The sequence below is a fragment of the Podarcis filfolensis genome, assembly GCF_964270895.1.
Source record: "Podarcis filfolensis genome assembly, chromosome: 2".
NCBI classification, from domain to species: Eukaryota; Metazoa; Chordata; class Lepidosauria; order Squamata; family Lacertidae; genus Podarcis; species Podarcis filfolensis.
The window spans coordinates 26,939,032-26,965,958 of record NC_139605.1 but is presented as its reverse complement, the minus strand read 5'-3'; the positions used below and the strand labels follow the sequence as shown (position 1 = coordinate 26,965,958).

The window sequence follows — 26,927 nt, the reverse complement described above, 5'->3', positions numbered from 1 at the left end:
GCCACTGGAGTGGCTCAAAGGTCGCCGCAGGCCAGCGGCTGGAAGCAGACGAAGGCAAGCCGCTCCCCGCTTTTTACTCCTCTCCGAAAGAGGTGCACTATTCCGTCCCCAAGCAGCGGTCTCCAAGGTCTGCGAGGGCGCATTTCCCCTAAGCAGACGCCTCCGCCACCGCGCGCAGGCAGCGCCGCCTCCGTCTCCGCCTCCTCGCCCTCCTCGCCGGGGCCGCCCCCTGGGCTGTCTCCGCTCAGGCGGCCGCCCCTCCTCGCTGCCCACGTGTGGCTCGACTTAAGATGGCGTCTCCCATGGCAAGCCAGGCTGGGACAGCGCTGCGGGACTTGGCTTTGCTCAGAGCTTCCCTGCTGGCGAGGCGCAGCCCGGTGAGTGCGCCCGGCCTCTCCCGGCCTCTCCGGCTTTCCTGCCCTGGCGCCGCAGCGTCCCGGCGGAGGGTTGGAGCGGCTGGCCAGGCTTAGGCGGAGCTTTCCCTCACTGCCCTGGGTCTCCTTTGGGTGCTGCTGCTGCTGCTGCTGCTGTTCTTGGGCAAGGGATCCTGGTGGCAGTTCTGCGAGCTCGGCTTTCCTCTCGGCCTTTTCTTCTAGGAACGTGTTTTAATTCCTTATTTAGCCTGTGCTGATGTATGTATATATATATATACTGGACCCGTTCGCAGTGATAACGGAAAGGCACTCTGTTCATGCTCAAAACACTCGAAGCGCATAACAGCAGGCTTTCGCTCTGATACACAATCCTAGGGGTGTATACTCGGAAGCAAGTCCCACTGATTTGAATGGCAGTTACTGTATGCCTCGCCTTTCAAACCACACCGCACCAACCAGGGCTAGACTTTGAAAGATTCTTGGCAACGTGTCCATCCCCTGACTCCCGTAAAGGAGCCTCATCCTGCCACCCAGTGGGTGCAGTTCCCTTTGCCTTGCTCATGCAGCCAGTCTCAGCTAAGCCCTGGTTTAAGTGGCTTAAGGAATACTTGTTGACCTCTTTGCACCTTCGCTGGTGCTAGTCTGGCTCTTCCATGGGAAAATTAAGGCAGTGGAGCTCCCTGTAACTCCCTTCTGTTACCTTTTGCTCATCCGGTGCAGGAGGCTGCCGCTAATAAGCTTGCCATCAGGTTGGTTTGGACTTCATTAAGATGCTGTGGTGCTGGCCCTTTCTGCTGCACAGCCCAGAGGGCAGGTGGGTGCATGGAGGAGAAACCGCTTGCTCGCCCCAGCAGGATCTAAACCATCCAGCAGCGGTTCTCAACCTGTGGGTCCCCAGATGTTGTTGGACTACAACTCCCATCATCCCTGAGCTCTGGCCTTGCTAGCTAGGGGTGATGGGAGTTGTAGTTCAACAACATCTGGGGACCCACAGGTTGAGAAAGGCTGGTGGCTTCCTTGAACTCACGCTTGCTCACTGAAGGAAATGAAGAGGAGGAAGTGTTTCAGCTGTCACTGCACAGTAGCCAGAAAAGAGAACGGACCCCTCTGCTGCATGTTTAATTAGTGTGTGGATAGAAGACAGAGCTAGTGACCACCCTGCCACCTTCACTGTGCAGAGAACGAGGCCCTTAGAGGCCTTCTTATCTGTGGTGGCGGCACCTACTGTTTCTGTATCATAGGTTAGGCAGGGGTTGGTACTGGTGGGCTATTCTGAGGAGGGCCGAAGCTCAGTACAGGGGCACCTGCTTCGCATGCAGAAGGTCTGTGATTCAAGCCTCAGCATCTTTTGGTAGAGCTGGGAGAGAGGCTAGTGGGAATCCTGACTGCCAGTCAGGGTAGATGATGCTGAACTCGATGGACTGATTTCTGACTTTTGGAATAAGGCTGTTTCCAATGTTCCTAGGAGCCAACATAGCCACACAATCAACCTTTCCTTTTTTAAAATCCTCTTCTGCCATTGCAGCTCATGCAAACAACTCCTGTCCTTGTCCCCAGAGTTCTGGCCTTTTATTTATTTTTCTCTTGTTTTCCCTCTCCCCACATCACAGCTCTCTTCCTGTCTTCCGTCACCATATTCTATGATCTTCATTCGTACTTCCCCCATCCCCCACTCCCTTTGGATCTCTCTTAATGCTTCTTCCACTTCAGGGCTCCCTTTTGTTTTTAATTTTTCTTCCTGATAATATTTTGGAGCAGCTCATGGAATGTGATTTCCCTCGGGCCATGGCTGTGACAGTGGTCCTGCTGCCAGCCACTTTTACCTTCAAGAAATAAGGGAACTAGCCTAGGGGCCTCAGGTCAGTGATTGACCCTCTGCCTGGCTGTGGGTTGCCAGTGGGTGCCTGACAGCGGGTGGCCCTCTAAGCTGTGGCCTTGGCACACGCCCACAGACCTCTTGCATTTTCGTTTAACAGAATAAATGTGGCTGTGTGGAGTTTGCACCCTCAGTTCATTAGTTCTGATATTCTAAGGGTGTGCCTTGACATCACAGATAAAACTCTGTGACAGAGGCCTAGTGAGCTCTGGCTCTGTGCCTAAATTGAAACTTCACAGTAGAATAATAGCAGCAGTAGCAGTGATACAGCTTAAAGCACTTACATGCATAAGCTCAGTAATGCTAACTGTAAACCTGTAGGATGGGGCAGTGCATATCTAGCCTATACAGTGGAACCTCCGGTTGCAAATGTGATCCGTGCGGGAGGCACGTTTGCAACCCTCTGCGCACGCATGGGTCGTGATTCGGTGCTTCTGCGCATGCACAAAGCACGATTTAGCACTTCTGCACATGTGTGAGTGCTGAAACCCGGAAGTAATCCGTCCGGTACTTCCAGGTTCGGCGCGGTACACAACCCAAAATCGCGTAACCCGAAGCGTCTGTAACCCGAGGTACCACTGTATTGCATAAGTGTGAGGATATGTGAGGGAGTTTGTCAAAAGCTACAATCATGGGGAAAAGAAAGTGGTTTTGAATTCTGTGGTTTTACATAGGAAGACATAATAACAATCATCTGTTCCTTAGCAGGTCTTAAAATTAGGTAACTACAACCTCAGATAAGCAACGACACATGACATATTACATAGTGCCATGATTTATTTAACAGAAATAAAGCCAAAATTGAGAAATCAAGCACCCTTACTGCTTCCATAGTAATTAAGAGGCTAAGCAAGCAGACAGACGCTGCTAATCAAATGCTCTTGCTTAATTGATCATCAGCAAGAGTGCCCACTTCTATAAAAGCTGAAGTTTCAACAGTTTGCTGGTGTGGAGCATTTCAGGTATGTTTTAACACAATGCCAAGGAGGAGAGACGACACAGTGCTCTTAGAGAAGCAATTGCTGCTACCCATGAAACTGGGAAGGGTTATAAGGCCATCTCTCAACCAATGTAAAGTCTATCATTCTACAGTGAGGAAGATTATTCAAAAGTGGAAAACATTCAAGACGGTTGCCAATCTTCCCAGGAATGGACGTCTCAGCAATTCACCCCAAGGTCAGACCGTGCAATGCTCAGAGAAATTGCAAAACACACACATACACCCCCCCCCCCAAGAGTTACATCTCAGGCTGTACAGGCCTCAGCATGTTAAATGTCAAAGTTTATGACAGTACAGTAGAAAAAGATAACAAGTATGGTTTGTTTGAAAGGCTTGCCAGGAGAAAGCCTCTTCTCTCTCAAAAGAACACGGCAGCACTGCTTAGGTTTGCGAAGTTTCATCTGAACAAACCACAAGACTTCTGGAACAATGTCCTTTGGACAGATGAGACCAAAGTGGAGATGTTTGGCCATAATGCACAGCATCATGTTTGGTGAAAACCAAACAGCATATCAGCACAAACACCTCATACCAACTGTTAAGCACGTTGGTGGAAGGGTGATGATTTGGGCTTGTTTTGCAGCCACAGGACCTGGGAACCTTGCAGTCATTGAGTCAACCATAAACTCCACTGTATGCCAAAGTATTTTAGAGTCAAATGTGAGGCCATCTGCCCGACAGCTGAAGCTTGGCTGAAATTGGGTCATGCTCCAGGATCCCAAGCACACCAGCAAATCTACAACAGAATGGCTGAAAAAGAATCAAGGTGTTGCAATGGCCCAGTCAAAGTCCAGACCTCAGTGCAATTGAACTGCTGTGTGGGACCTTAAGAGAGCTGTGCATAAGCAAATGCCAGCAAACCTCAATGAACTGAAGCAAGGTTGTAAAGAAGAATGGGCCAAAATTCATCCACAGCAATGTGAGAGACTGATGATGTCCTACAGAAAACAATCACTTCAAGTTATTGCTGCTAAGGTGGTTCAACAAGCTATTGAATCCTAAGGAGTACTTAGATTTTCACACATGGCTTTTCCGCTTTGGCTTTATTTCTATTAAATAAATCATGACACGATGTAATACAGTGGTACCTCGGGTTACAAACACTTCAGGTTACAGACGCTTCAGGTTACAGACTCCGCTAACCCAGAAATAGTACCTCGGGTTAAGAACTTTGCTTCAGGATGAGAACAGAAATCGTGCGGCGGCAGCAGCGGGTGGTCCCATTAGCTAAAATAGAACCTCAGGTTAAGAACAGTTCAGGTTAACAACGGACCTCCAGAACACATTAAGTTCTTAACCTGAGGTACCACTGTATGTCACGTGCTGTTGTTCATCTGAGGTTGTATTTACCTAATTTTAAGACCTGCTATGGAACAGGTGATTGTTATTATGACTTCCTATGTAAAACCACAGAATTCAAAGAGGGTGCGTTTTCTTTTTCCCATGACTGTACCTAGTGAATTCATGGTGGATATTCCATTGTGGAAGATGGTTTTCATAGGAGCGGCTGGCCAGATCCATCGCCTTCCCAGAATATGCTTGCAACATTATCTAGTCACTAGTCTGGTATATGTTTACAACAATGGCCCAGGTGCTATTGCACTACAATATCTCAAAGATGCCTGCCCTAAGGGCACATAATGGTCTGTAGGTGTGTTTGCTCCATATTTTCTCTTGCAGTCGTCTGCTGGATTTCTTAAAACACGTGACCCTCCCTTCACTACATAACTCCAGTTCCGTTGGAGGTAAAAAGCTGATAGTTAGCTGTTGGTTTTTATGCATAACTGATGACATATGGTAAAGTAAAAACATTTAGCGGGATGAAAGGATGCTGAAAATTGTGCACCACCTGGAGCGGTGCAAATGCTTTTAATTGGTCTTCATTGACTTATAGGTCTAACAATCTTCCTAGCCCAGGTGTACATTAAATCCTAAGGACATGTGTGCTCTTAGCATTGTCAGAAAACAAGAAGCGTCATGGTTGGATCATTGCATGCATAGGTGAGCTGTGGCATCAGGACTCTTCCTTTGCTAATTGAGAAGCTTCGTCTACTGAGCCAAGGTTGTCCCTGAAAGCAGCTGGTACCAAATGATTACAGACGTTATTACTCTGCATTATATTCTGCTATAAGACCATGGTATTATACAGAGCGTGCCCTCACTGGCACTCCAGAACATATAGCCTTCTGCTCACTGTTGATCATTTCCTATTTAAAGATGCCGATATTGTTTCACATGAAATTATTTTACAGTGTATGTCTGTGGTTTGTTTTTGTTTTTGTTTTTAAAAAGAGAGATTGTTGGCCAGAAGTTCCCTGTTCCCCTCTTTAGTTTTGATGTCCAGTTTATTAGTTATGGAAACTTGGAGCTGTTGTTAACTTATACAGTGGTACCTCGGGTTAAGTACTTAATTCGTTCCGAGGTCCGTACTTAACCTGAAACTGTTCTTAACCTGAAGCAACACTTTAGCTAACGGGGCCTCCTGCTGCTGCCGTGCCACCGGAGCACGATTTCTGTTCTCACCCTGAAGCAAAGTTCTTAAACTGAAGCACTATTTCTGGGTTAGCAGAGTCTGTAACCTGAAGTGTATGTAACCTGAGGCGTATGTAACCCGAGGTACCACTGTACACAGTCTAGGGCTCCGCAGTTCTCCAAAAAATTTTATTGCATCCAGCTGCAGTAATTTCCAAACGTGGAATAATAATAATAATAATAATGTTGGAATTTGCGTACTAATTTTCTCGGCTGCCTTTTAGGATAAAACACAGAAGCCCTCTTCAGGCATTCACTGTAAACATGCACTGGGGCGAGTGGGAATGGGTTGGTAGCCTTACACGCAAGGAAGGTAGCCTAATGGTGATTACGTATCAGCTGGGTATTTGGCCCTAGGTGAATTCATTCTGAATGTCTGAAGGGGATGAGGGGGAGCACAATTACTCATTCCCTGTCCTTTCCAAATTACTAATTCATTGGCAGTGGGTGAGGCTAGAGTCAAAGTTGTGTGGGGCATCCGCTTCCCTCTCTACTACCCTGTTTCTTTCTTTCTGTCCTGCCCCCCCTCCTTTTTGCCATTGGATGGGTCCCATGTTACCAGTCCCCACATTAGCATTTCACACTTTAGCCTGCCCTGTTTGGAAGATGAATTAGGGATGCTTACTAGACAAATAGGGACGCGGGTGGTGCTGTGGGTTAAACCACAGAGCCTAGGGCTTGCCGATCAGAAGGTCAGCGGTTCGAATCCCCGTGACGGGGTGAGCTCCTGTTGCTCGGTCCCTGCTCCTGCCAACCTAACAGTTCGAAAGCACATCAAAGTGCAAGTAGATAAATATGTACTGCTCCAGCGGGAAGGTTTCCGTGCGCTGCTCTGGTTCGCCAGAAGCAGCTTAGTCATGCTGGCCACATGACCAGGAAGCTGTACTCTGGCTCCCTCGGCCAATAAAGCGAGACGAGCGCCGCAACTCCAGAGTCGGCCACGACTGGACCTAATGGTCAGGGGTCCCTTTACCTTTACCTTTATATTTCATGCAATCTCTTGCTGAAGTTTCAGCCAATGATGCCAACTTGAACAAAATATATGGGGGGGGGCAGATAAACCCCGCCTTGCATAATAAATCACAAGACGTGGCACATGCACACCATTTGAATGGCAATTCCCATTAACCTGGTGGGGCAGCTTCCTCAAATATTTTACTGGGGGGACCAAAGGGACCTTGGCCCCAAGAAGTTGGCTCCTATGGTCTCAACTGTTGTTAAAAATGGTGGAACTGCCACCATTTTGTGGACTGGAAACATTCTGTTGAGGAACTGAGTTGGGGATTTTTTTGGTGGGGTCTCTGCGCGCTGCTCTAGATTGCCAGAACCGGCTTAGTCATGCTGGCCACATGTCTGCAGACAAATGCCGGCTCCCTCGGCCAGTAAAGCAAGATGAGCGCCGCAACCCCAGAGTCGTCTGCGACTGGACTTAACTGTCAGGGGTCCTTTACCTTTTACTAGACGAATGCAAGCTTCTCATGCCCAAGTAGTGTGAAGGGCTGTAGAGCAATCTGCTTTGTAGACAGGAGGCCCCCGGTCCAGCCCCTGGTGTCTTTTCCTGGGCTGGGAAAGAACCCCGCCTGAAACCTTGGAGAGTTGTTGCCCGTCGGAGTAGACCAGGCACCCCCAAACTTGGCCCTCCAGATGTTTTGGGACTACAATTCCCATCATCCCTGACCACTGGTCCTGTTAGCTAGGGATGATGGGAGTTGTAGTCCCAAAACATCTGGAGGGCCAAGTTTGGGGGTGCCTGGAGTAGACAGTACCTCGCTGGATGGACCAATGGTACAATATAAGAAGTGTTGCTGGTGGCGTGGTTTTTAGCGCAGACTCCCTCGGGAGGTTGTGGACTCTCCTTCCTTGGAGGTTTTTAAGCAGAGGTTGGATGGCCACCTGTCATGGTTGCTTTAGTTGAGAGTTCTGCATTGCAGGGGGTTGGACTAGATGACCCTTGGAGTCCCTTCCAACTCCTAAGATTCTATGATGCCATGATTCCGCATTGCCGGTTTTCGTTCTTGTTTTCTCGTCCGTCAAGGTAGAACTTTTACAGTGCAAGCCTCTGAATCGTTACCTGGAAGCAAGTCTTATTTTGTTCACCGGGACTTCTAAATAAATACGCATAACATTGCAACCTCATATAAGAATGGACAAGAAGCAAAATATTGCCAAGGTCTTTGCATTTTAAACGTATTATAAAAATGATTAATGTCTGGAGCTGTCAACTGGTTGAAATTGCCCTGGAAATCCCAATTGACCCTTGAAGGGTAGAATATAAATTTTTGAAATGGAAGCGATAAATAAATCTTGCTTTTCTTTTTTTCTTTTCAATCATGTCTCTTACCTGATCAGTCAGTTGCATTTAAGTATATTTGCATACTTACCAGAACTTAAACATAGCTGTCTTCTTGAAATGTTGAAGGAAGGTAAATTACCATTTAATGAACCTAAAATCTGTTTAGAAGGAAAGACTGTTTAAAATATTTTCCTTTCTGAAGGAGGGAAGTCAGCTCTGAAGAGCAAGTATAAATGTAAAACGTAATACAATATGTGTATGTGGAGTATCTAATTGAAAAACTAATAAAGATTATTTAAAATAAAATAAAATAAAATAAAATATTTTCCTTTCTACCCTCTAGCGATGCTTGCCCTCCCCAAATCATAATTAGGTCACCAATTATGAATGCTCTCTGCAAATGCTTAAGACATACAGATTGTTGTTCTAAACCGGGTAGCATTTTTCTTTTGTGCATGCTGTGGGGAGGAAAAATTGTTGTCTAGACAACTGCATAACACCCCTTTCCTTTCCACATAGCTGTGTTGTGCATCATGACATCTTGCATTACGATTGGCTTCTTAATTGGTTTGTTTTGTGAATTTTTTAAGTTGGTTCCTCGATCCTGAAGCCTCTTCCCCCCACATTTCATTTTTCTAAATAGTGGGTTTTTTCTGCTCATAAAGGCCTTATATACATTATGCATGTGCAGCAAGCATAAGCCACGATCCAATTGTGTAGTGAACTTGAATGAGAATTTAAACTAAGAGTACAGTGGTACCTTGGGTTAAGTACTTAATTTGTTCTGGAGGTCCGTTCTTAACCTGAAACTGTTCTTAACCTGAGGTACCAGAGGTACCACTTTAGCTAATGGGGCCTCCCGCTGCTGCCACGCCGCTGCCACATAATTTCTGTTCTCATCCTGAAGCAAAGTTCTTAACCCGAGGTACTGTTTCTGGGTTAGCGGAGTCTGTAACCTGAAGCGTCTGTAACCTGAAGCGTCTGTATCCTGAAGCATATGTAACCTGAAGCGTATGTAAGCCGAGGTACCACTGTATTTATTTCTGCTTCAAGCAATTTGGTGTTGTTTTTTATTAAGAAAGATGGCTTCAGAATCTTTCACTTCAGTATTTTGAAGCTTTCGTTCTCTATAGGTTCTCTCTTAGCAAGTCTGGCTTTGGGCCACAATGTGTTGTGTTGGGGCCACGATGGTGTGATGCTCCCACAATGGCTTTGCCTGGAAGTGGTACCTGTTCCCTTGCCTCTTCGTCCACTGTAGGTGCAAAATGCACCTGGTGCCTGGCAAATCTCGAAGGCTGGACATGCGCATTGTTAGAAGTTGAAATCAGTTTGTGCAATGGCTGAATATGCAACTAACAACACAGCAGCAGTGGTGGGGGTTTTTTTATGCCCCTTGGTTATGTTCCTTTTAGACCCCACAGGAACAAAAGAGAAACGTATGTTCCCAGAGGTCTTAACTTGATTGTGAGGAAAAGACCAGTGGCAAAGGAGCTCGCTCTGTGTTTGTGAATTGCGAGCTGGGTAAATGTGCAGAGGAAGCTGGATATTTTCAAACTTCAGTGGCACTAACAACAACAACAACAACAACAACAACAACAACAACAACAACAACAACAACAATAATAACAATAACAATAATAATAACAGCTATTCTGGGAGGCTTCCAGCATATATAAAAACACCACTACAGGGCTGCATAGCTCATAAGCATAGTAACTAGGGCCGAAATGTTTTGATCAAGAAAACAGGCTTTTCTTATTAATTGGCCAGCAGGTTTTAGAAATAATGGTTTTTAATATAAGTGTATTGCAGACAAGTTCTTTCATAGGAGGCATTCCCTCCTTTGTATGAGGTTGTGAGTAGTGCCTCTTTCGCTTCCTGTGAAACAAAGAGACTTTGCGCTTAAGAAAAAAAGACATTTAAATTCAGTTTCATGCAGATTTAATTAAACAATCTGACCATTTTACAGTTGTTTACACAATTAATTAATATTTCCTCAGTCAGGCTACTGCTTGAAAAGTAACACACCTGAACTAAATAATATATTTTAAACGAGTGTGTGCTCTTAATTGATAACCTCAGTGTTTAAATTTGGGCTTTGCTCACACCAATTAACCAACAAATATATGAACTGAGTGAGCTACTAATTAATTGGCTGCAGTCCTATTAATGCCATTTTACCAAAATGTTATTTGGCTTAGTTTGAACTAATTGTTTCTGATATCATTCATAAACATAGGTTGTTGGGTTTTGTTTTTTAAACCTATTTTAGATTTTTAGTTATAAAAGGGCCTTTGAGCAAAGCCCTTATCTATTTTCTCTACTAATTAACAAGAAGAAAATGAATATTCATGCTGAATCAACTATAATACTAATATTGTTTTCAAATGAGATTAAAACTAGTCTTTAATAGTTTTTAGGGTAGCATTTATTTGTGATCAGAATTTCAGCTGCAAGTTTACTCTCTGAGGTCAATTCCTCCTCCTTGCAATTCAATCTTAGGCTACTTTACTGCAGAGAGAGCTTTATTTCAATTAAAACTGCCATTAGCTGTTTTAATGGAACACAGATGATCTCTGTGTAATATACCAGTATGTTCTTTAAATAATACAAGGGGAATCAATATGTTATGGCCTTGCAAATACTTTCCCCCCTGCTTTTGTATAGACCAATTCTTACTATAGGTTGCACAATGTATTATCCTGGGTTAAATTCGGTCCCAAGTTAACCCAGTATTGTGTGTGAGTGAATAGTGATAGATGGATTTGGAAGTGAGAACAGGCAGTTGTGGTTCAGACCCGGCATGTGAGAGTGAAGGGTGGGCAAGAAATTAAACTACTACTATTACGACTAATAATAGGTAAAATGGGAATCTTGGTGGGTGCTAAAGGATTGGAAAAGCTAAGAACATAATAAGAGCCTGCTGGATCAGGCCAAAGGCCCATCTAATCCTGCGTCCTGTTCTTACAGTGGTCAACCAGAATAATAATTTTATTATTTATACCCCACCCATCTGGCTGGGTTTCTCAGCCACTCTGGGCGGCTTCCAGCGGAATAGTAAAAGCAAAACATTAAACATTAAAAACCTCCGTAAACAGGGCTGCCCTCAGATGTCTTCCAAAGTCAGATAGTTGTTTGTTTCCTTGACATCTGAAGGGAGGGTGTTCCACAGGCCGGGCGCCACTTCTGAGAGGGCCCTCTGCCTGGCTCCCTGTAACCTCACTTCTCGCGGTGAGGGAATCACCAGAAGGCCCTCGGAGGAAGACCTTAGTGTCCAGGCAGAACGATGGGTGCAAAATGTTCCTGGCGCCTAGCTAATTTTGAACATTGAGGGGGAGCTCCCGTTGCTCTGTCCCAGCTCCTGTCAACCTAGCAGTTTGAAAGGATACCAGTGTGAGTAGATAGTAGGTACCACTGTAGCAGGAAGGTAAACTGCATTTCCGTTCACTCTGGTTTCCGTCAGTGTTCCGTTGCACCAGAAGCGATTTAGTCATGCTGGCCGCATGACCCAGAAAGCTGTCTGCTGTCCCTCGGCCTGAAAGCGGAGATGAGTGTCACACCCCATAGTAAAATACAACTGGACTTAACTGTCCAGGGGTCCTTTCTTTTTCACCTGTGCTTTCTGTAATGTACAGAACCTGTCTCTAGAGCCAAGGCAGTCAGAAATTCTTCTATGAATGCTTTATGGAAAATGGTCAGCTGTGGTCACCAATGTAAGGCCAGCAGTTCCTGACCATGATAACAGGGTGCCCATCTGCACCCAGACTTTGGCAACAAACTGCTACCACAGATCCTACATGCCTTCGGTCTCGTTTGCTTGTTTTCCACTTGCCCCGTTCTTTCTAGACATGGGTCCAAGCGGTTTTGCCTTTGCCCCACTGCTTTGCCCTGGAAAACCCACTCTTTAGTGCTAAATCACAACAAATGGCAATCCATTTGTGGATTGGAAAACTCCATTGTTGTTTGTTCCGATGCAGAGCTACACAGCACCCCCTATTTTTGGCGACTCAAATTTAAGAAAATGGGGTGAGATGGCACAAAGTTGTTGAGCTTTTTTTTGCGGAGGGGATTACCCAGGGTTGTTAAGCTTTTTTGGGGGGGGGGGATGCCAAGGACACTCACACGCCGCAAAATCCACCTGTTGCACGTCCCCTTGCCAACAGAAGCTGCAAATTGTCCGCCCAAATGTTGCAACGATGGCCGATCAACATGACCAATTGACGCAGCAACCAATAACACGCACAATAGCTGCTGGCAGTAATGACAGGAACCAAAATTAAGAATCGGACTTCACACAGAAGTAGCTTTTAAGGCTTAGTATGTAAATATGATCTTGTTCTCATGTATGATGAAACCAGTTAAGTCATGCTGAAATAGCAGTAAATAGCAGTAATAGCAGTAAGTAATGCTGTGGATAAAAGAAGCTGTCAAGTTCTGGTATTTATTTGTCTGCCAAAACTTCAGAATGCCTTTTCTCCTCTTTAAACATGGTTTGTTTTATGGAGCCAAGCATACTTCGGCTATTCTCTCACAAGCTTTCAGTTTTGCAAAGGGAGGTTGCAATTGTAACTAAGTTTTTAAAAGTTTCTGGATAGGGAGAGGCTGAAAGAAGTAAGAGTTAGTGCTTTAAAATGCATGTTCTTTGTTCTCCAAATATTCCAAAGCCTTTTCAAAAGAGTATGTGAAATACTAAATGTGTTGATAAAAATGTTCAATTAATTCAGTGTCTAATTACTACATACAAGTGAAAAGACTTTCTCAAAGGCAACATTCTTCAGTTAACTGCATCACACCATATGAAACTGTCTAGGTTGTTAATCATAATTTTACTTGTCCCTTTTGTATAATTTCTTACAAACTAAAAAAGCTTTGGGTTTTTTGACGTATCTGGAATAATAGATACAGGATTTGCAATGACCAGGGAAAAAAAGAATTTATTAACACATTCACCTTACGGCAAGAAATAATTCCTTCTCTCCTGCCCTCACAGAGCCCCACCTCTGAAATACCTGTCTGAGAATGCTACATTTAAATTGCAAGTGTTGTTTTGTTGGTTGGGTTTTTTTGTTCTTTTGCCACAAAATGAAATAAACTTTCAACAACTGTGCACAAAAGCACTTGTTATCAACATCCCATTGTGGGTGCATTGTTTACACAGGTTCTAATGTAAGATGATGAGTGGGCTCCTTGGGAGGGAAGGGTGTGATATAAATCCAATAAATAAATAAAATTGTCATGGCGCTAGTGGTTGCAGCTTGGAGGATGTGCTAGAAGTTTGCAAAAAAATTGTGGTGTTTTGAAAGAGGATAAAGGAGCCCTTTTCTCCCTCTGCACCACCTAATAAAATTAATGGGTTGTCAATTAAGGGGAATACTTTTCAAAAGGAATGTATAAGCCCGTGTATCTCAAACTTGGGTCCCCGGCTGTTGTTGGACAATAACTCCCATCATCCCTAGCTAGCAGGACCAGTGGTCAGGGATGATGGGAGTTGTAGTCCAATGACAGCTGGGGACCCAAGTCTGAGAAATACTGGTATAAGCGGTGGAAGTTGGTACCACAGGACATGGCGATGGCCTAGAAGTGGATTGTAGAATGCCATGGATGTGCAATTGTGGTTAAATGGAACCTCTGTGTTCAATACCAGTTGTTGAGGGGCCGTCACACCATGGGAGAATGATTGTCGTCATGACTTGCTTGTGGGCTTCCTGGAATAACCTGATTGGCCACTGTGGGAAGCCAGGTTGATCCTCAGATCTGACCCAGCAGGGCTCTTCTCATGTTAGCCCTCTCTCCACAAGGCCTCTTGGTTGACACAAAGCCGTGGCGCTGCCAAGCGGAAATTAACCATTCTTGCCCTTGCTTTTGCTGCAAGAGCTTGGAAACCACAAACGGTGATATAGATATGCCTCTGGAATTCCACAAAACACTGGTCCTAAGAGGTCTACATTGGTTCCCAGCAGTCCTTTTTTTCTAGAAAAATAGATTCTGGTACTCACCATGAAGTTGTTAACAGTCAGTGTCACACTTATTAACAACAACTAAATCAGGTGCCAGTACTGAATACCTTGACTACCCCCTAAAAAAAACCTGGTTTCCAGTATGTTGACCTTTAAAGCCCTAAATGGCTTTGGCACTGTATACCTGAATCGTATACCTGAATCTCCACCTGCATCGTTCAGCCCAGACACTGAGATGTAGCTCCAAGGGCCTTCTGGCGGTTCCCTCACTGTGAGAAGCGAGGTTACAGGGAACCAGACACAGGGTCTTCTCAGTAGTAGTGCCCACTCTGTGGAATGCCCTCCCATCAGATGTCAAGGCAATAAGCAACTATCTTACTTTTAGAAGACATTTGAAGGCAGCCCTGTATCGAGAAGCTTTTAATGTTTGATGTTTTACATTTTCAGATCTGTTGGAAGTCACCCAGAGTGGCTAGGGGCAGCCCAGTCAGATGTTGTTGTTGTTCCTTTGACGTCAGTAAACCGTTGCAGCTTTTTGCAAGCTCTCCTTCACAGCCTTCAGTTTGGAAACCTGTTCTTGTTTCGAATTTGGGACCGCAGAAGGCCCTCTAAGTGACTTGGAAGCGAGGCATGCTTCTCTCTGTGTGCCTCACTGGAGAAGGAGAGAGAGGGAGAGAGAAAAAAATTGGCAGAACTTTCCTGTAGCTTGTGTTGTGCTGATTATGTTCAGACACAAAGCAGAACCTCTCTCACAATTCATTATCCTTGGTGTCAAATCCTTCACTCAGTAATCGTGTTTGCTGAAGAAGAATGCTTGGTCCCCTGTTATGTACCGATGATTCATGCGCCGCATTCGGGTCCCTGGGTGATCTGTTTCTTTGGCATCAAGCCTCAAAAGGCTTTCCTCTGGTGGCATATTTCGAGGGAAGGGCTTGCTAATGGCTCCTCGCTTTACTCTCTCTGAACCTGGTAAGTGTTCTTATGAGCATTATGAGATCAAGACAGCGAATGGGTCATTATGCCAAATGATTGCCAGGAAGATCCAGCAAATTGAAGCCTGTTAGCCAACACAGAGATTGCATTAGGACACAGTGGCCGCTCTTTCTCTTATCACAACAGGGGAACAATAGCCATGCCAAGAAATGTTGACACAGCTCAGCTTCGATGGAGAGGTTGCTGGTTGTGGTGGAGCCCAGGTAGACAAAATCGTCTCCCACCTCAAGTGGCAGGGCAGGTATGGAGTGGCATAAAAGGAACTCTTCCATGTACAGTGGTACCTTGGGTTACATATGCTTCAGGTTACATACGCTTCAGGTTACAGAGTCCGTTAATCCAAAAATACTGCTTCAGGTTAAGAACTTTGCTTCAGGATGAGAACAGAAATTGTGCTCCGGAGGCGCGGCGGCAGCAGGAGGCCCCATTAGCTAAAGTGGTGCTTCAGGTTAAGTACAGTTTCAGGTTAAGTACGGACCTCCGGAACGAATTAAGTACTTACCCTGAGGTACCACTGTAGTGAAGAGCACTTATTTGGCAACGTTGCCAGTCATGTCCCCAAACTTAAAGGCACTGCATGAACCAATCTTAGGAGCAAATCCTTGTAAAACCCGTGTGACTCACAGCCCCCTTTGCTCCAATTTGTTTAGGATTCACGGAAAGTAAATGAATAACCATAATAGAATTTTTAGGGCCCTTTCGCACGATAGCTCCTCCAGGGACACGCAGAGTTTTGTTCAGTTGCATCTAGGTGAAAGATGATGCTGTATTTCCATTTAGTGCTCCTTCAATGTGCGTCTTTATTCTGAAATTCAGACACACCTATATCTTCAGTGCCTTTATACGAGTTACATTAAAAAAAAGAAAGAAATGCTCATTGCCAGTTAAAGGCTTTGAAGACTGAAGCCAATATATTGTACTTCTGGGTTAAGAAAATTAACTCATTTGAATGAAGGCTGCTGGACATTGCATATTAAAATTTCACAAACATAATCCCCGTAAAGCTGTGCATTAGGTGGTTCAGAGGCTGTGTGTGCTTTTTTAAAGCAACCTCATAATGCATTTCCGGCTTTCAAAACTATTGCTGCATATTTGGCCCAATGACAGTAAAGCAGGCAGTTTTTGTTTTAATACCATTGTAGCTTTATGCAATTGCCTGTGAAACTTGCTGCTGGAGAGTTTGCAGCTAAAGGTAGGGAAAATGACACCATCTATATCAGGCATAGGCAAACTCCAGCCCTCCAGATGTTTGGGACTACAATTCCCATCATCCCTAGCTAACAGGACCAGTGGTCAGGGATGATGGGAATTGTAGTCCCAAACAGTTGGAGGGGCAGAGTTTGCCTATCTATATCAAGAGTGGGGGAGCTCTGCCCATAGGCCAGACTAGGTCTTCCAGGTCTCCCCAGGTTGCTTTGGATAACCTGCCCTATACCTGATGTCATAATGCCTTCAGGTGAGGGCAGGGCTTCAAACCTCCCCCCCAACCAATCAGGAGCTTAAAGAGACATTCCCATCGTTCCTTTGCAAGGCACACTGATGGGTGGTATGAACTTGCCTTGCACCAGGACGGTGAAGTAGTATCCATTGGAAAAAGCACTTCTCAGTCACCATGCTGCTTCCTGAACCTCTGAAAACTGGAGGCTCAAAGAGCAGTGTGTTGGACTGTTTGAAAGTCCTTTTGCAAGCAGCCCCCTGCTGCTCTTTAAACCTCAGAAAACTAGAGGATCAAGGAGCAGTGCAGGGCTGTTTGCAACAGGGCTTTCAAACAGCCTATTTGGAAGGCCCTACAACCTGGGCTTCAAAGCACAGCATTGCCTGGCAGCATAGTGACGCCAGGTGGCTGGGCTTCCCCACTTGTCAAATTTGATGGGGTGAGGTGATAAAGATCTGTCCCACTGGCCAGCAAAAGTTCCGCACCCTTGATCTAACTGAGCCACTGTGTTGACATGGGGTCTGTATAAACCCCCACCATGATTTGGGAACAGGTGGGTGTGGCCAGAAGTAGGTGTCACCTCTCCCAAAGGCAAAAATGCCGTGTGACATTTTAAAATGTCCCAGGCAGCCGCACTACCTGTACACTCCTTTGCCTCTGTGAACATGGCACAAGTTCTGGTAGGCTGGGCAGAATGGGCACTTAGTGGTGGAGGTCGGGGGCTTTTGTGCTGATAATGTCACCTGTGCCCAGCAAGGCCTGATTTGCTGGTGCTTGGCAGCAGGCGTTGTTTGCTACACTCCCAAAACAGGCCTCCGTCTCATAGCGTTGTAGAATTGGAAGGGACCCCGGGGGTCATCCGGTCTGTAGATGGAGCTTTCCTGCAGGCACCATACACATAAGATGCCTTCTAAGAACGTTGAGTGCAGGCATATAAACAAGGAAGGAGGGTATCTGAAGGTTTTGCTAATTTTGAGTTCCCTGGACACTTTGACGGACACTTTGATTAAATCTGTCTCTCTGTGTTGTGACAAGGAGACCTGAAGATGCTTGTCAAGTATTTTTTATTAGTACAAACACAACACATTTGTCCTACTTACTTATCCTTGGGGAAACCAGCCGCGGGTCCCAAATTTGCAAGTTGTACCCGGCAGTTGAGCATCTTTGCCTAGGCAGACACCTGCTTGAAGTCCGTGGAGGTCTCCGAGACAGTTTAATGAGCAAAAGAAAAACCTCCCCCTTCAACAACCTTCCATTGCATCTGCTTTATTCCTATCTTGTTTAACAGTGTTGACTGCCTGTCATTGAAAAGAGACAGGCAGATGCTCGGCTTAGAAAAGGGCAGTCTTGAAAAGGCTGGAGATTATTATTATTATTTTAAGATTCCCCACTTTTTTTCCCTCCCGAGTCGAGACGCAAGGTGTCAAACAAAATCCCCACAATATCAAAACATGGGAAGATGGGACTGAGACAAAGATGACTAGAATACTATAAACAGTGACTGACAACAACGAAACCTTTTAAAGTGGCGCAACAATAAATTAATTTGTGAATTAAGGGTGGGGGGATTAGTCTCAGCCTAGGGGCTACATTCCAGGCTGGACCAGCTTCTGGTAGTCACAAGATAGTGGTGCCAGGGTTGGAGGTCAACAGTGGATGGGGTCAAGGACAAGTGGGCGGAATAATGGGTGATGTACAGCCAATAAAAAACCAGAGGTTTCTTCTCTCTAACATTCTTCATTGTCATTCCTGATTCTTAGGTGTCAGATGTTCACATTTACTCAGGAGCAAATCCCAGTGACTGGCCCCCGAATAAACGAATGTAGGATTGCATCCTTGCAGTTTAATATGGCGCATGCCTACTTTGAAACCATTCCACCAATGTATTGAAAATAAGTGGCATTAGCAACAAAGTTAATAAGAATATGCAAAAATGAATTGATAATGGATGAAAATATAGAGTTATAATATGTTAAGATACAGAGTTAAGATAAACGAAAGAGGGTAAGGATTTGCTGATTTGATTATTTAAATGGGAATACAAAAAGGGGAGGTATGAGGAGGCCAAGGAAATAAGCTAATGAGTTCAAAGTTACAAAAAAAGGATTTGTTTTTAATTCTTTTTTTAGCTATTTGTCTTTTGTCTTTTGTCTTTTGTCTTTTTATTCCTCTTTTTTCTTTTTCATGTATTTTTCTGTGTTCTCTTTTTTGTATCTTTTTCTTTTTATATGACCTTTTTTCATTTTGTAAACTTATGTTTTTGTAAAACTTCAATAAATATCTTAAAAAAAAAAAATGAAACCGTTCCACCAAATTCAGTGGGAGTTGCCTGAAAATGCATGGGATTGTAGCCTCGATGTCCTAACCCTTCACTTGCACCTGTATTCTACAATCGTTTGGGAAGGTCAAGGTTAATTGTGTTTCTTTAAACCTATAACAGACCTGACCTGTTCCTTACTCTTGTTATTTAATCTGATTTGATGGCATCTGAAGGCACCCTGCGGTTCTCTCTGCTAAAATTTCACTTATGATTATGGCTTCCTTTTGGAAGGCTTCTGGTGCTACCTGTAGGGATATTTAAGTTTCATTGTTCTTTTAGCCTCTTATTTCTCCCTCCCCGCAATGGATTTTGATAATGTTGAACCTAACTCTTATAACTTACTGATAAATGTCAGCAGGTGTTTCGTATTGTAACAGTCTCTGCCTGAAGAAAAGTTTTCATGATTAATATCTAGAATTTGTTCCTGTAGGGAGAGAAAATCACGAACAGAAGCACAATTTGTCTTGGTGGGTGGGTAGGTTGGAGTTGCATGCATCTTTTAAAAAAGCTCAGTAACAAATCTAATTTTTAGGATGTTCTTTCTCAGAATAGAAAAACAGCAGCCCCAAATCCCACGGGTTGGGTAAGGTAAAAAGGTAAAAGACCCCTGGACGGTTAAGTCCAGTCAAAGGCAACTATGGGGTTGTGGCGCTCATTTTGCTTTCAGGCCAAGGGAGCCGGCGTTTGTCCACAGACAGCTTTCTGGGTCATGTGGCCAGCAGGACTAAACTGCTTCTGGAGCAATGGAACACTGTGACGGAAGCCAGATCGCACGGAAACACCGTTTACCTTCCCGCCGCAGCGGTATCTATTTATCTACTTGCACTGGTGTGCTTTCGAACTGCTAGGTTGGCAGGAGCTGGGGCAGAGCAATGGAACCGCCGACCTGATCGACAAGCCCAAGAGGCTCAGTGGTTTAGTGTGGTTCGACTAGCATTGGGAAGCAGTAGCAGATAAACAAGACAAGCAAAGGAAAAGGACCAAAGGTTCTGTGTATTTTCTTATCAGTTAGGTGGGTCTGTACAGGTTTAACTGTTGGTGGCAGCATTCCTCATGCCCTGTCTCCAAGCAACGCCAGCCTTTTGCTCTGCAGGATGAATATGCGACTTTAAAATGTCCAAGTGGTTTTAAGTTCCTGAAGACTAGGCTTTATCTTAAGAGCGTGTGGTAGAAAGAATACTGACCTTCAGGATTCAATGGACCTTAAATGATATCCCGCTTTGCCCTAAATTGAATTAGGCTTTTATGGCTGAACTGTAAATGAAAGAGTATGTTTGCCAGAAAATGAATGGTTACTTCTCGGCATATCACTTTCAGCCGCTTAAATAAAAGCGCTCGTTCGGATGTTGTGTGCCCTGAGTAATTCAGGAATGATAAGCAAGCCTGATGACGGTAATAACTGGGGAAGGTGAAAAATGATAAGAGATTATGGTTTGTGTCACCCTCAGGGCTAATCCATGCAACTGTGGCGCATGGGGGCCTCCTCTTTCCTCTTCTGCTTGGACTGCATCATATTCACGGCCAGCAGTTCAACAGGATTGGCTTTTCTGGGAGTTAGTGTGCTTTTGAGGGGGGTGGGATGGGGGTGATTCAGATAAGACTTTTGTTGTGAGAAGAGCTCTGTAAAGAGCAGGAGGAAAGGAGCTCGAATATTCATGTGATTTGCTGCACCTGTTTTCAAGGGCTGGGGGAGATGCATATGAGATGTGCAACAGGCTACCTGGAGGCAAGGCGTCTGACACATTGTGCTTTAGTGGCTCAGAATGCGAGGTGTATCTACATTGCAAACTTGGATCCAATTTTCCATCTCTTTCATAAAAGAGAGCTAGAGGGGGAGAGAGATTCCTTTTTCTCAGAATCTGGTCAGTTTCACATGGCAAATATTTCTTTGCATGCGTCCTTATGTGATGACAGTTGGTACCTGCCATGTGACGGGAGCCTGTTTTGTTGCATGAGCTTTTTTTTTTAAAAAAAAAATCTGCTGTCATCGCTAGGGACACGTTAACAGGAAATGCAAAGGGGGCCTGTAACAAAAGGCTGCAGCTTCTCCTCCTCAATGTTTCTGTCAGCCATTCCCTCCAACCAGGCCGTTCCACCACTGCCAATTTTCCATTTTTCTTTTTATGTTTTTCTGTGGCTACTGGGCATGCTCAGTCCCCATTAGTCTTGCTTCCCTTCTCAACCACATTAGAGTTTCTTTTTAAATATGTACAGGAAACCTGCAACTTATGCACATTCAGTTTCATGGGCTTGGCAAATTATTTTTTTAAGGGGGCAGGCATCTGGGAAAAAAAGCCGTTGGCAATGCTGCCCACCATTTCACCCAATATGTTTTGACTATGGGCTTTCGGTGTGATGCCTGGAACATAACCCCCATGTAAGTTGTGGGTTTACTGAATTGGTCCCTACCTGCTCATGCTTACCTCTTGCTTCTCAGGGCACCCATTTTGTTGGTACCCAGTGTTATGTACTGAAGTTTTCACCTAGGGCCAGCAGGGGGATACTGTAGATAGTTTTCACTCAGGTCCACATATGCAAATAAGGGATTGAAAGTGACGCTCAGTGATTGGATAGTTACAGAAAATGGTTACTGTTGCGTTGTAGTGGAACTCTATATAAGCAGGCTGGCTGAACCCTTCAGTTCAGTTCTGTTCTGGCCTGTGTTGTCTGCTATGTTCACCCACAACTTAACACCCACCACCTGAGTTAGCTATTTATAAGGGAGAGTAGTTGAGGTGCCACTCCTCGCCCCATTTATCTGGGAGGAAGCCCTATTGGATTTAGTAGGTCTTCCTTCTGGGCAAACATGATTAGGATTGCGCCATTATTCATCTTGTGAAATCCCATGGTAAAACATCACCCGTGTGATGATCTCTTGCTTTTGTGTGAGGACTGAACTTTTGCATTCTTTCTAAAAATGGTTCAGTCACTTTTAGTCCTGGGAATTGGTAGTTCTGTGAGGTTGCAGCTGGCCTAACCCTGCCGCAGATACACGATCCCAGGAGTAGGTTGTCAGAGGTGGGAGTTAAGCCAATTTGCCGGCAATGGTGGTTCTCAACTGGGGACAGTAAAATGTCTTTTCATACCTATATTTCAATTGCCTATATCACTATTCAAGGTGGGGTTTACTATATAGTAACAATTGAATGATGCTTAATAAACACTGAAACAATCTAATAAACCATACTGAAAATGGCTGAAAAGACTGTTGTGGCGTGGGATCAATACAATGGGAGTAATTTGCAAGCATTCTATGAAACAAAAATGTCTTCTCAGTCCACCATAAAGCCTGTGGGGCCAGGTGGGTCTCCTAAGTGATGTTGGGCCACAACGGAAAAGGCTGTGTCCCAGGTTTGCACTTGTTGTGTGGCACCTGAAGCAGAAGGAGCAAAGTTGTCAGGCATGTTCATGTGGATAAATTCACAGGTGTTTATTGAGATAGAAATAGCTTCTTTTGCTGTATCTTTATGCATGTGCAATTCAGACGTTTATACCTTTCATTTGTGCCTTTTGGGGACTTAATGTGAAATGCTGACTCATTTCCTAACTTTATCACCTATTATTATTATTATTATTAAGATTTGCACACCTGGGCTCTCCCATCGTCCACTGAACGTCCCTATAAATGCTGTTTGTTGCCGCCCTGCTTCTTAGGAGTGCCTGGCTACTTTTATGAGTCGCTTTGGCAGTGACCTCTAATACTGCAGCCTGATTTGATATTGTCAGCAGCTGGGTCTCCTTCAAGACCTCCTGAGTTTTGGTGGAAAATTGCTCTTCACCATACCTTCCGCTTACCTGATCTTGCTCTTACCACACAGTAAACGTTAGGGCATGTCTGAAAAAGTTCCAGAGGCCTAGTCAATGTTTGCATTTACAGGAAGCAAGAAATCAAACATCCTTTTCTTTTGCAGACTTTCATTTGCTAGGATTGCTTGATCTTTAGGGCCAGCTTCTTTTATCATTGCGAGTAGGTGATGATGTTGCTTGCCATTGTGACTTGCGTCATCAGTGCTTTCAGAATTCGCTTGTTCTCAGTTCTGTGCCTCTCCAATCATCTTGTGTCAATCATCTGGATATGATAATGGAAGGTGATTTGAAGTGTGTGGAGGAAAATAGAAGTACAGTGGTACCTCGGGTTAAGTACTTAATTCGTTCCGGAGGTCCATTCCTAACCTGAAACTCTTCTTAACCTGAAGCACCACTTTAGCTAATGGGGCCTCCTGCTGCCGCCACGCCGCCGGACCACGATTTCTGTTCTCATCCTGAAGCAAAGTTCTTAACCCGAGGTACTATTTCTGGGTTAGTGGAGTCTGTAACCTGAAGCGTATGTAACCTGAAGCGTATGTAACCCGAGGTACCCCTGTAACCAACATTTGTTACAGATCTTAACACTCCAAAAGTGAAATCCTAAACATGTTTATCTGACCATAAGGATGGCTTATCATACTGCAGCATGCCAATGTATTGGGATTTTAAAATACAAATTGAGATCATACAAATCGTAGCTGGCAAAAGCGATGGATTTTTTATTCTCCAGTACTGTATGCACTCTTCTTATTTCTGAATTAAGAATTCTGAGTTGCGAGACAAACTTTAGTCACCTATATATTGGTATGATTTTTAAAGTTCAGTCCTGTACATATCTACTCAGAAGTAAGCGCCATTGAGAATTTCAGTGGGACTTGACTTACGTAGACAGTTGGGTGTAGGATTATACCATTGGTGCTACTGAAGCCACTCTGATAATTTTCTCAACTGGGATCCGCTCCTCTTCAAGCAAAGGTAATTTTTCATCACCTCTACAACTTGCTGCATTGCTCAGCCATTCCTACCATTAGAGCATTTTGCTGATATGCTGTGCAAACCTAATGGGCTGCAAAAAACGTTTGTTCCCCTTTTTCTTTAGATTTTCTTCTTAGGCTGAAATGATCTGTCATTCTTGTTCTGTTCCTCTCTGTCCTCCCCCACTTCCATTCCACCCTCTGGCAGTTCTTAGTATGCTGTTTAAAAAGACAATGACCTAAAGACTAAGGGAAATTGTGTACACTTGTGGCAGTGGCTGGGTGTTATAGAAATGTACAAGAACAGTAGAAATATGTGACTCATTAACCATCCCTACTAGTGTGATAGTCATTCTCGTATTGCAGGCTGAACACAGCACTTGCTTTTTGTTGTGGAACACCTTCTGTAATGAACCACTGTGGTCCTAGTGAGCACGCTATTGTACTTGGACTGTAGAGAACTGGGTTTAGATCAATATTCTGCCAGAAAGCTAAGTTAGTCACTATTTCTCAGCCCAAACCTACCTCATAGACTTTTTTTGTCTGAGAATAAAATGTGTCAGGAGCATGCCAGCATTAAATTACACTGAGCAAATTGGAATTAACTCTTTATTAGCAGAGACACAATCTGCAAAGGAGTGTCAGGCCTAATGAGCCCAGCGACTCATCTCCAGTAGGTCTTGGCCCCGTGAAGCAGTTGCTGAGACTGAAGGTCTCTGCCTAAGTTCCCCTCCTCTCCCGGGTTTTTTCCAAGCAATTGGAGACTTTGTTTGGCGTCGCCAATCTCTCCTCCGCCATTTTCTTGCTGCTTCTGCCCTTTTCAGGAGGGGGAGACACCTCTTAACCAGGACTCCTCTCTGCCTCTTGGCCTCCCTCCTCTCCTACCTAAGCTTCTCTCTGAGACTTCTCTCTGCCCCAGACTCTCTTAGCTCACCAATCCATGTTACCTCCTCACCTTCCAACAGCTCCCTGGTCTTTTCCCTCTTCTCCCTTTGACCACTCATCATTGTCCCCCGACCACTCCCTGGGCTCTAAGCCTTCTTCCTTTGGTGGTTCCCCAGCTGGTTCCTCCCGCCATTCCTCTGCATCCAAACTGCCCATGGCAAATAGAAGAAGACTCGTGCATGCATCCCCATGCTCTTTGGGAGAAGGATTTGATACAAATCCGTTCAACAATAAATCTCATGGGCAGACAAGAAACATAGGTGTTGGAATTAAGGGCAAATGATATGCTAAGGCCACACACACACACACACATTGTTGCACTGCTGAAAGCAAAAGTCTAGTTTGAACGTTGTCTCCCATCCAAGTACTAACCAGGCCTGACCCTGCTTAGCTTCCGAGATCAGACGAGATCGGGCGTGTTCAGGGTAGTATGGCTGTAGACTAGTTTGAACGTTGTCGACTCCCACTTCATACATGCATGGACATACTGGACTTAAGCATTCATCATCCCTGACCATTGGCCGTGCTGGATGGTGCTGATGGGAGTTGGAGTACAACAGCATTTGGAGGGCTACAGGTTTCCCATACTTTGATTGCTCTGTGTTTTTTGCTTCAAAGAATCATAGAACTGTAAGTTGGAAGGGACTTGGGGATATCTAGTCCCAACAGTGCAGGAATCCTTCTGGTTAGCAGCCAGACACACTGACCCATTGAGCCACCTGAAGGTGATAGGATGCAGCTGAGATGATTATGATTATGATTACGATTTTATTTATTACCTGGCCTTCACCTTAAGGTCCCAGGGCAAGTTACAACAATTTAAAATACATTAAAAACAGTTTTAAAAACTTTTGCTTGTAAAAAACTCTCTCTCTCTCTCTCTCTCTCTCTCTCACACACACACACACACACACACACACACAGAGTTAGTGCTGAAGATATTCATCTCTGGTGTCAAAAGTATTGTGCTCATTTCCTTCCAGATGCTTATCTTTTCCTAAAGGATCTTCATAGCCTTTGTATTTTAAAAGAGAATTTTTTTTTTGTTTTGATGACAAAATCTATTCAATATTCAGTTTGGTTACCAACAGAAAGTCATTGACGTGGTCTGCCAAAGGGGTGGAATGAGTTGACCTTTGGGTCTTCTCTGATTCAAGCCACACAAAAGCTGGCTATTCCTATCTTGTATGTTCTCCCTCAAGACCCCATCTCTTCAGCCATGCTTATTCCCTGGTTTGTTTGCCTCTGTTCTGAAATAAGCCCTTATTTATGCAATCTGTAATCTGGCTATTGCACACGAAGGAGCCTTTTTTAGACAGGTTCCCGCTGCTTGCCCTGTCGACCCTCCTTTCCCTCTCTGTTCTTCGCCGTCATTTTCTTTCCCTTCTTTTTCTCATTGGGGGCAGCCCATAAGTTGGAAGATTCCGGACAGACAAAAGATAGTGCTTCTTCACACAGCTCATAGTTAAACTGTGGAACTCACTGGAGCATGAGGAAGTGAAAGCCATCAACTTGGATGGCTTATAAAGAAGATGAGGACAAATTCTTGATGGATACGTAATTATTTATCAGAGAACTTAGACTGCCTACTCTTGGAAATCACAACTGTTCAAAACATAATTAGATGGCACAGAGATCGTTAGAGACCAATTTTAGTCATAAGTAGTAAGAATATTTTTAAAGCGGCTGTCTTCTGTTTAATTTGTTACCGCTAAAGAAGAGGAAAAATACGTAAAGTTAACTCCCAAGTTATATTTTGTATTGTGTTCAATATTCCTAAAGACACTTCAGTTGTGGCTGGGGTCAAGATTCCTTGTGCAGTAGAAATGACATTTATGTCAGCTACCAGATTTTTTAAAAGCAGTTCTTCTTGACAAGATCATTGATCATAAGTTGGCTTTACTAAGCTCTCAGAGAAGGTAGAGCAGCTTTGTGTGCAGCAAAACTACTGGAAAACACACACCGAAGATAGTAAAATAGTCTTTTTCTGTTCACTATAAAATCTACTTTTTTCTTGGCTGTATTAAATACGCAAAACACTTCTGTGTTTTGCATAAATATAATTTTAATGTAGTAAAATGATGAAGTTAGGCATTTTATAAGATCAGAGCAAAAACATTAAACTTTCCCTTAAGGTACTTAAAATAAAAAAGAACATTTTCAATGCATAGAGAGAAAATAATTTCATTTAACTTTGGGGTTGCTAATGCATATCACATGCAATCTTATTTCATTTGCAAATGCAGTGAATGTATTACAGTATTTTATACAATTGATTATACAGTTGTATATTGCAGTGTGAATCTATTTTCATCAGGAACTTCAAAGTGCTTATTTTTTTAGGTCAGGAAAGCATGCCTTTCCCAGAGCTTTGAAGTTTTCATTAAGCAAAATAGTCATAAATTGACTTGAGTTAATTAC

At 44.2% G+C, this 26,927-nt stretch overlaps 1 protein-coding gene across 2 annotated transcripts in view; it reads left to right on the top strand.

Moving 5' to 3' along the window:
- Positions 1–227: 227 nt before the first annotated feature.
- SUCLG2 (succinate-CoA ligase GDP-forming subunit beta) overlaps positions 228–26,927 on the top strand; it is a 207,634-nt gene continuing 180,934 nt past the window's right edge. For both annotated transcript variants that reach the window (XR_014545006.1, XM_083602015.1), the window contains exon 1: positions 228–377. Coding sequence is in view for 1 of the 2 variants with exons in the window: in XM_083602015.1 (XP_083458141.1) it covers positions 291–377 (87 nt within the window). In the remaining variant the exon portion in view is untranslated. The remainder of the gene's footprint in view (positions 378–26,927) is intronic.